At 44.3% G+C, this 9,731-nt stretch overlaps 1 protein-coding gene across 1 annotated transcript; it reads left to right on the forward strand.

The window, feature by feature from the left end:
* Positions 1-1,683: 1,683 nt before the first annotated feature.
* LOC133362708 (glutamic acid-rich protein-like) lies at positions 1,684-4,707 on the forward strand (the record flags this gene model as incomplete). The annotated part of the gene is made up of 4 exons (XM_061581630.1): positions 1,684-1,765; positions 2,439-2,533; positions 3,716-3,816; positions 4,572-4,707. Coding segments are annotated over exons 1-4 (378 nt in total), but the record flags the coding sequence as incomplete, so codon positions are not given.
* Between the last annotated feature and the right edge of the window lie 5,024 nt (positions 4,708-9,731).

The following is a 9,731-nucleotide window of genomic DNA, read 5'->3' on the forward strand; positions in this document are numbered from 1 at the left end:
TGTGGATTTCACACCTGATGACGATTGCTTGTGTTGCAGTCGAAACGTCGTGATAATTTTATTGTTTTATATTTTTATTATTTTATTGTTTCCCTTCTATGTGACTTCACTGAAAGAACCAAGAATATGAATCCCTGCAGTCACGAAAGCTTTAATTAAAAATTCTAATTAGAACTGTTAGATAGGATACTTGGCATTCTCTGAAATGTTGCTGTTACTGTCGTTGTTTAGACCCCAAGCGAGTCAGCATTTAAAACAAGCTTAACTAATCCGTTTAAATCTCATAGAATATTAATAACATGTATACAATTATTGTGTTCTGATTGCTGGTACAATTGTGCCCTACATTACATGTATTGAATGTTATTCAACATATGAGGAGGAGTCTGCCTTTAAGTTCAGACCCTAGCCACTGCCATAGTTGCCTCCAATCTGTGATGTCACAGCCACATGGGTGGTACCTCTGACATCAAGTGACCTACGACGTCATGCTCGTATTATAACAAATAATTAAAGTATGGTCATATGACCCTAATGACCCACAAGGCATATGGGTCCTCTATCAAGCAGTCGATTAATACAAATGGGCTGTACATGAACATGCATGTCGGGATTAGAGGTGAAATATCATTGTTAAGTCTGGTGATTATGTTTAATGGAATAGGCAGTTGGAATAAACATGTTCGTGTGGGTGGATGAGTGAGTGATCGGGCGCACACATGAGTGGGAAAACAAGCGAGTGAGTGGGCTTTTAAAGCAACAGTCACGATAGTCTTCTTGATTCTATCGGTAAAGTCACGTAGAAAGAAAATAATAAAATGATAAAAATAAAACATAATAAAATACAATGCTCACGACGTTTCGGCCACAACGCAAGCAGCCGTCCTCAGGTGAAGAATAGGGCTGTCGAAAAGACAGCGTCTGAATGAACACCACCAAGCTTGGCAGCGTATATTTAAGCTGGGTTAGAGTGGGAAGGGCGCCTTGACAAAGGTATTTGCATATCAACAGATGAATTTAGCATATTTATGGAAAATGTATATATGGGATTAGTCACTACTTGTGAAATGCGTAGGAGGTGGGGGGGGGGGTCTCAAAGTCATATTATGCCATTGCATTATGTAGGATTAGCAGCAACAACAAAAGTCACGATAGTGTTTTAGTTTTGAAGCTTTCGTGACTGCAAGGATTCATACTCTTAGGTTTTTTTTCGGTAAAGTCACGTAGGGAAAAAAAATTAGCTTTTACAATATTTATAATAATATGAATAAAAAAGAATAACTCACGACGTTTCGGAGGCAACACAAGCTTCCTTCATCAGGTGTAAAAAGGCACAGCAAAATAACTGTAGTTAGGTGTAAAAAGGCAAAATAACTACAGTTATGTTACAGTTATTCTACAGTTATTTTGCTGTGCCTTTTTACACCTGATGAAGGAAGCTTGTGTTGCCTCCGAAACGTCGTGATATATTATTTTATTTCTATTATTATTTATATTTTTATCATTAATTATTTTTTATTATTTATCTATTTTTACCTACGTGACTTTACCGAAAAAAACCTAAGAGTATAGTCACGATAGTGATTGGATTGATACAATGAGTGGTCAAATATGTATTAATTAGGAGGATGAGTGATTCAAAAGTTTGCTAAATCTGAGCGTTGTTCCAACCTCCCCAGGCCATCCAACTTCAAACAAAATCTACTCGTTCCCAACAACATGGACAGACAAATCACGTGGGCTGAGATCTTGGATGAATATGAGGGTAAGTCCCAGATACCTGCATCACATGGATTATATGCGGAGGAGGAGACTCCTTGATGAATTACTTTTCGTAGACATGGCTTGGTGGTAATGGGAAGACGTAATGATCGAGTGTGGCAAAGAGGATGGGTTTATATTTGAGTTGTTGCCATCTTTGTTCAAACTGGGGTCTCAAGCTTATGTAATTTACGATCTCTCCGCCCCCGCCCCCTCTGTATATTTAAGGCCTCGTCACAGAGACGACCTCTCTCTTTCTGCCAATACGTGTTCTCTCTCTGCGTGTCTTTGTGATGTCTGTCTGCTTGTGTGTCTGTCTATAGTTTTCTGGTTAGATTTTTGTTGCTATTTATTTTATACCTGATGATGATTGCTTGTGTTGCAATCGAAACGTCGTAGTATGCTATTATTTAATTTATTATTTTATCTTTATACGTGACTTAACCTAAAGAACCAAAGAATAATTCCTCCAGTCACGAAAGCTCCAAAATTGAGATTGCCGACAAAAACATGACTTGTAAAGTTTTACTGCCATGTGATGACTATTTTTCAATAGCAGGTCCTGTTGTGTGGTAAGCGGTAATTACTGGGATCTCAAAATTAGTTCTGTGAGACTCCATGTCCTTCGTTCTCTAATTAATAACTCGTACTTTGAATGCATTTTCTGTTCTTCATAGCCCGGGAGTCGGCGTGCCAGTCGACCACGTGGGGGGACGTTATGGATAAGGTGGACCCTTTCCCAGGCCAAAGTTACAAGAATCGCTCCCCAAAGGTGTGTATGGGTTCTAGATTTGAAGCTTTCGTGACTGCAAGGATTCATACTCTTAGTTATTTCGGTAAAGTCACGTAGGTATAAAATGAAATAAAAATTAATAAAAATAAAATAATAAAAATCACGACGTTTCGGAGGCAACACAAGTCTCCGTCCCAGGTGGGACCGTCACAGCTGAATTTGCTGTATCAAGTGAGGCAGGGATTCCAAGATGCAAGTTCTTAAATACAAGTTAAGGAGGGAGGAGGGGGGAGGAGCTTATCAGAATGTGGTAGCCAATGAATGGAGCGTATTGGGAGGGGGGCGGGGCTAAAAGAGAGCACGATGTGTATGGGGTCTGTGGGGTTAAAACACACGACATTCTCTCGACAACGAGCACACCATGTCACCTCACCAGCACACCAAAATATCACGACACCAACTCTCCCCATCACCTTCTCATCACACTACACGACCACCAATTCAATACACCATATTAGAGCCTCATCATGCCTCTATACCATCACAATACACCATCTCTCTAGAACATTCCACTACTTCTCCTCTCCATATCGCAACACCATGTCCCGACACCATCACCGCATCTCTTCACCGTCCCGCTCATGCAGGCACTTGAAGTGGCCATTTATTACCAATGAAGACAGAATGATATCAGGCAGTCACATTAATTATGTCTGTGATTTGATTGGAAGTTACCATTCCAGTTCCAAACTATGGGCGCTGCAGTGAAGTTTGTCCAGAGTTTGGGCTTCCAGATATTTATAATGGGACATTCTGTGAAAACTATTGCCAGTGATGATTATTGCCAACAATTGCTATGAAACCGCCACAATCGAGCAAAGTCTTGAGTGCATGCATGGGGTTTATGGGGATATATGAGGATGTGACATGTATTTTCATTCTATAGGAGTTGGGATATTTAGGGGTTAGTACTACACGTACAATGTGATACAAGTATTGATGGATAAGGCATTGTGTTAACAGCAGGTGATAGTGTATATTCAAGTGTGTACTAAGCAAGTTTGAATGACTGAATGTGGATGGCTGCATCTGTACATACATGTGTGAGTATGTTTTTTTGTTTGGGTTTATGTGCACGTCCACGTTTGCGTGCCTGTGGGTATGAATGTTTTCTTGCATGTGCATGTCTGAATGTTCTTTTGCTTATCTTTGCTTGATCAGAGGATAATTGGGGAGTTGAAGGACGTCAGCGGGATGAAGCATCTCCAGGAAAAGAACCTTAGCAAAGAAAGATGCACCATGGAAGAGGAGCGCCTCTTGAGGTGCAGCGCATTGCCAGGGCGAAGTGCCGCACAGATGAGAAGTACTTCCGAGACTATCTCCTCAAGAAGCGCCTCATTCAAGTGAAGTACTTCATTGATGAGAAGCATCATCTCGAGATGATGTGTCCTGAGGAGAAGAATCTGGAGGAGGAGGAGAAGTGTCTCGCCAACGTGAAACGCGTCGAGGAGGAGAAGCGCCTTGAGCAGGAGCAGCGCCTTGCCAGCATTGCAACCATCACCACCACCGCTACCGCCGGCAACTCCACCCCCACCCCTGCCACCACCACCGCCACCACCACCACTGCCACCACTGCCACCGCCACCACCACCGCCACCACCACCCCCACTGCCACTGATGCTGTTGCCGCCACTGCCACAAAACCCGCCGCCACCACCACCGCCACCACCGCCACGACCGCCGTCACCACCGCCACCACAGCCACCACCGCCAACGCCACAACTGCCGCCACCGCATCCACCGCCACCACTGCCACTGACGCTGTTGCCGCCACTGCCACAAAACCCTCCGCCACCACTGCCACCTCCACCACTGCCATCACCACCACCGCCGCCACCACCACCACCGCAGTAACCACCACCGCCGCCACCACCGCCGCCACCACCACCGCCACCACCGCCGCCACCGACACCGCCGCCGCCACCACTACCACCGCCGCCACCACCACCACCGCTGCAACCACCACCGCCACCGCATCCACCTCTGACACTCCTGTACAGGGCCCGATTGCTCCAAGCTTTGGAGAAGAGGGCTTCCAAGCAGAGAAGATGGATAAGAAGACAGAGGTGGAACAGGAAGAGGAGAAGGTGGAGGAAGAGGTTGAGGAGGAACAGGAGGAGGGAATGGAGAAGACAGAGAATGGAGAGAAGATGGTGGTGGAGGATGAAGAGGAGGAGATGGAGGACGAGACAAAGCAGGAGGTGGAGGAGGTGCAGGTGGTGGAGGTGGTGATGCAGGGAAAGAAGAGGAAGCGAGGGGGCCTTGCTCGCGTGGCGAGAGCGATCACCTCCCTCCTCCGCCGCGTGCTGCTTTGTGGTGGCATGTCCACCCAGAGCCACTCCTGTAAAGAATAAGGTTCAATACCATTGTTGTTGCTGGCACTTTAAACTTTGTGAAATAAACCCATGATGACACAACATAACGTTGAATTGCTTGCAAGTGTAATAAAGGACTCGTTCACTGGGTCTGTCTCCGTTGTCCTTTATTTGGGTTCTTTACACTTGTCCCACACGGCCCTCGCTCAGAGCCTCCCCGCTTAGCAGCTCGACAGCTGCCTTCGCTCACGTAGCCTTTCGCGCTCCTGCAGCTCCGCTGTGCAGTCCTCCGGCTGCTCTCACTGCAGCTCCACCGCTGCTCCCTGTTCCCCCGTGCTCGTCACCGCTGGCCGACGGTGCCGAGTCTTACTGTGTGTGGCGATCTCGCCACTCTCCAACCTCCGCACTGTGTGGCCTCACTCTGTCTCTATTCCCAACACTCTCCCGTTTCTTCCGGTATCTCTCCCTTAAGACCTCATCCCTCTCTCTCACGTGACCTAACTCCTCCCCCCGTGACGTCATATCCGCGAGGCCGTTTATGCCCGCATTACACAAGTATACTACTGTTTGTATGTACATGGATCTGTACTTTTGTGTATGTCCACTCGTGTGTGGGTGTGTGTACATGGGAGTGTATATGTGTACTCGTGTATGATTATGCATTGGAACAAACAAATTGTTTTTATATTGTGTCGTACAAATAATTTAGGGGAAACGTGGTAGGAATGCGCCACCTCAACAGGGAACTACAGGGATGAGACTCCCCGCTCGTGGTGCTAAATGAATGAAAACAGCGCCACTGAGCAGACAGAGCCCCGCCCCTACAGCTCGTGAGTGTAACGTAGTGAGTGTGACCAGCGAACTGCCACGATGCTGCCAGGTAAGGGTAAACTTGTGTGATGGAGATGCTTCACCTGAAACTCGCCTCCACACGTGTTCGCTATGAACATTGTAACAATAAGGGACGATCAGTCATCTTTAACATAGCAGGTCTTTATTGTTCTGCAAGTATATTAACGTTAAACTCGTAGAAACACATGCACACTCGTGTGTGAATGTACAACGCTGTATATACAGTCGTGTTTGGATGCACACTCGTGTGTGTATGTCTACTCGTCCGTGTTTTTTTAAAGGAAAACTATCGTAGCAATAACGTACGATTAGTCTTTTTAAAACAAATCAGGTCTTTATTAATCTGCAAGAAAACTCACGTTAATACTCGTATCGAAATCTTTATTAATACGCAGGCTCAAACAGGAAAGGAACTAGGCAAATTATTTCCCAATAGGAATTTAACAGTTAAAAGATATTCTTGGAATCAAACACGTAAACGTCGATTTCCCCTTTGACGTCCTTTTCGACTGAAGCCATTCGTCCAAAGTATAAAATTGTTGTCATTCTGAAATAAGTGAACACTTCTGGAACTCTACTTGTCCGTGTTTTTTCAAGGAAGGAAATGGTAGCAATAATGTACGATCAGTCATCTTTAAAACCAAATCAGGTCTTCATTGATCTGCAACAATATTAACGTTAAAACTCGCGTAAAAATCTTTATAATTCGTTTTTTCAAACAGTTAAGGAACTCGGAAAATTATTTCACTTTCAGAGGCCTCGTGGGCCGCTGTGGTGGCTACGAGACTTCCCTCCAGGACATTGCTCACATCCACCGCAGCGTTACCGTCCGTCACCGCGATGAGGTAGCGGATTCTTTTCACGGAACTTTACTCGTGGATGGGGAATGCCAAACAACAGGGGGCTCTTCTTCTGAGAAAAAAAAAACGAATCAAGGGGGCGTGGGAGCGTGGCGTAAGGTGTGGAAAGCGCTAAGCCCCAGGCTACCGTGGGCACACCTCCCATCAACGGGAGGCGAGGAGTGGTGGTTGCTCATGCATCCACCGAAGATGCATATAAGTCGAGTTAGATTCCTTCTCTGACCTCCTACATTATAATCCCCACTATACTCGGATGTATGCATATGTATATATATATATTTGCGGAACCTAGGGACGGATATGCGTACTGGGGGTGCGGGATTAGAATTGCACTATAATTATTAGGATCGCATTGTGGCCGCATTGTAATTTGCTGAATGTGCAATCTCAATGGATTGGAATAGCTATTTACAGTATTTATTAACAATTAACCGCACAATCCTAATCAAAACTTGTTGAGCATATTTATTTTATATTTATTGTGCCATTCAAATCCCGCAGCCCGCAGTTCGCATATAGATACATACACAATGCATTAATTCGAGCACAGTGTGATTCTATTACGGGATATTATGAAAGGCATATGACTAATCGGTCTTGCCTGCATCCCTGCAATGATGTTCACCTTCGGGGTAGGCATGAGCAACCACCACTCCTCGGGGCATACAGCTTCCCACAGCTCACCGCCACAGTCCCATGCCCCTTCGTTATTTTGTTCAGAAGAGCCACTCTCCCTGTTGTTTGGCATTCCCCTGCCACGAGTAAAGTTCTGTAAAAACAACCCCTACCGCATCGGCGGACGGTAAAGCTGTGGTAACTGTGAGCAATGTTCCAGAGGGAATGCTCATAGCGATCACAGCGGCCCTCGAGGTCTCCGGACTGTTGCGAGGGGCTGGTTACCCCTCCACATTCAATGCACTTACCGTGAAAACACGTGGAAAATGTGTCAACACATTCGTACACACAGCACTGTAATACACAAAGGTCTAAATACACACGAGACTTTCTGCTATAGACTGAAATGCGATCATGGCTGCGTTACAATATAATAAACAACGCTTACAAACGATACCATCCAGATGGGTATCCACGGCAATTGTAACAATTTTAATTGATCGAATAACAATTCACCTTCGTTGTCTAGACACACCCTGATCAACAAAGGTCCTTAAACATATTCATAAAACCACATCAACACGATATGAAACATGCACCTCTTCGTATAAGTATATCTCGATCAACAATATTATACTGTATTTCACAGGTAAGGCCGATAACTTGATCACAGTTTACAGGCCATTGGAAATGTGCAAAATCCTACTTCGGCTTAAGCACAATGGCCACATGAGATTAGGTTTGTTAGATATGAGGAGCGTTACATGCGAGAATAACTGAATGCAAGGAAGTTTATGAAGAAAATGTAAATGATTCTAGAGAGATTTCATAAATGGGAAGAATAATCTCAAACAGTGTGCCGTAGCAAATGCAAACAAATGGAATTAAATAAACTAAACTAATGTCTTCACTACACTCATTAAACATGGGGCCACTATTTAAAATATTATTAATAATTCCAAGCTTTTGGGGTGGAAACAGAAGGAATTAGAATTGAATGCGTTTTTTTTTCAAAAGTATAACGTAATTCAGGGCATCGTGTGTGTATGTACAAAGCGGTGTGAATGCACATTTGTGTATGTATCTACACCACTGCGCATGCCCACTCGTGTGGGTGTGTGTACATGGGAGTGTATACTCGTGTATTGTTATAATTTTGTGTCGTACAAAGAATTGAGGGCAACGTGGTAATGAATGCGGCACCACAACAGGGAACTACAGGGATGCGACTCCCCGCTCGTGGTGCTAAATGAATGAAAACAGCGCCACTGAGCAGACAGAGCCCCGCCCCTACAGCTCGTGAGTGTGACGTAGTGAGTGTGACCAGCGGACTGCCACGATGCTGCCAGGTAAGGGTAAACTTGTGTGATGGAGATGCTTCACCTGAAACTCGCCTCCACACGTGTTCGCTATGAACATTGTAGCAATAAGGGACGATCAGTCATCTTTAACATATCAGGTCTTTATTGTTCTGCAAGTATATTAACGTTAAAACTCGTAGAAACACATGCACACTCGTGTGTGAATGTCGTCCGTGTTTTTTAAAGGAAGGATATGGTTGCAATAACGTATGATCAGTCATCTTTAAAAACAAAGCAGATCTTTATTAATCTGCAAGCATTTTAAAGTTAAAACTCGCACCTATCCATCACCACCACCCATCAAATTAACACAGCTAAATATAGATATGTAAATTGACACAAACATAACAGACCACAAAATAAACAATCTCTTTCACGACTTAATAATAACATAGTCCATATTGTCCGTGCCAGGCTAGGTGCACACAGACAAATCCATTGCACAATAATTTACATGTAACTCAAATTCACACTTAGTACTACCACCTCACTCACTTAAACATAACTACATAGATTAAGAAAACCATTAATTTAATAGTAAATAAACCAACAAGATGGTGTTTATACGCTTGCAATTTAATGAATGGAATACAAGTTCATAATTCAAATTATACAAACATAAAAAATAATGAATATGAAGCCTGAGGCCGAGGTGTATGGCAGGCCTAACGGCCAGGCCTCCCTTCTGTCCTCGTCGCAGGAATGGCGACATCAAAGAGCACAAAGCAAGGGTGCAAATGTTGAATTTCTGTAGCGTAATTTAGACTGATTAGAGACTACAAACACTACGTACACGATGTAAACACAGCTACACAACGCACACACACTCGCCACACTTTCTCGACAAAACACGAACTGCACACTCTCACTCTGCCACACACTCTGCCACACTTTCTCACTAACTCAATGTCTATCACTAACTCACTGTCTTCACTAAGTCACTGTCTCAAAGTCACTGTCTCACACTCATGTCTCACTAACTCACTGTCTCTCACACTCACAAGTCACTGTCACAACACTGCTCTCTCACTCACTGTCTCTCACTAACTCTCACTAACTCACTGTCTCTCACTAAGTCACTGTCTCTCACTAACTCACTGTCTCACTACTCACTGTCTCATTCTATCACACTCACTGACTCACTCTGCCACACTCACTCAAGCTAACGCACTCA

This window comes from Lethenteron reissneri, unplaced genomic scaffold (assembly GCF_015708825.2).
Source record: "Lethenteron reissneri isolate LAM-NWPU_2019-01 unplaced genomic scaffold, ASM1570882v1 scaffold_1584, whole genome shotgun sequence".
NCBI classification, from domain to species: domain Eukaryota; kingdom Metazoa; phylum Chordata; class Hyperoartia; order Petromyzontiformes; family Petromyzontidae; genus Lethenteron; species Lethenteron reissneri.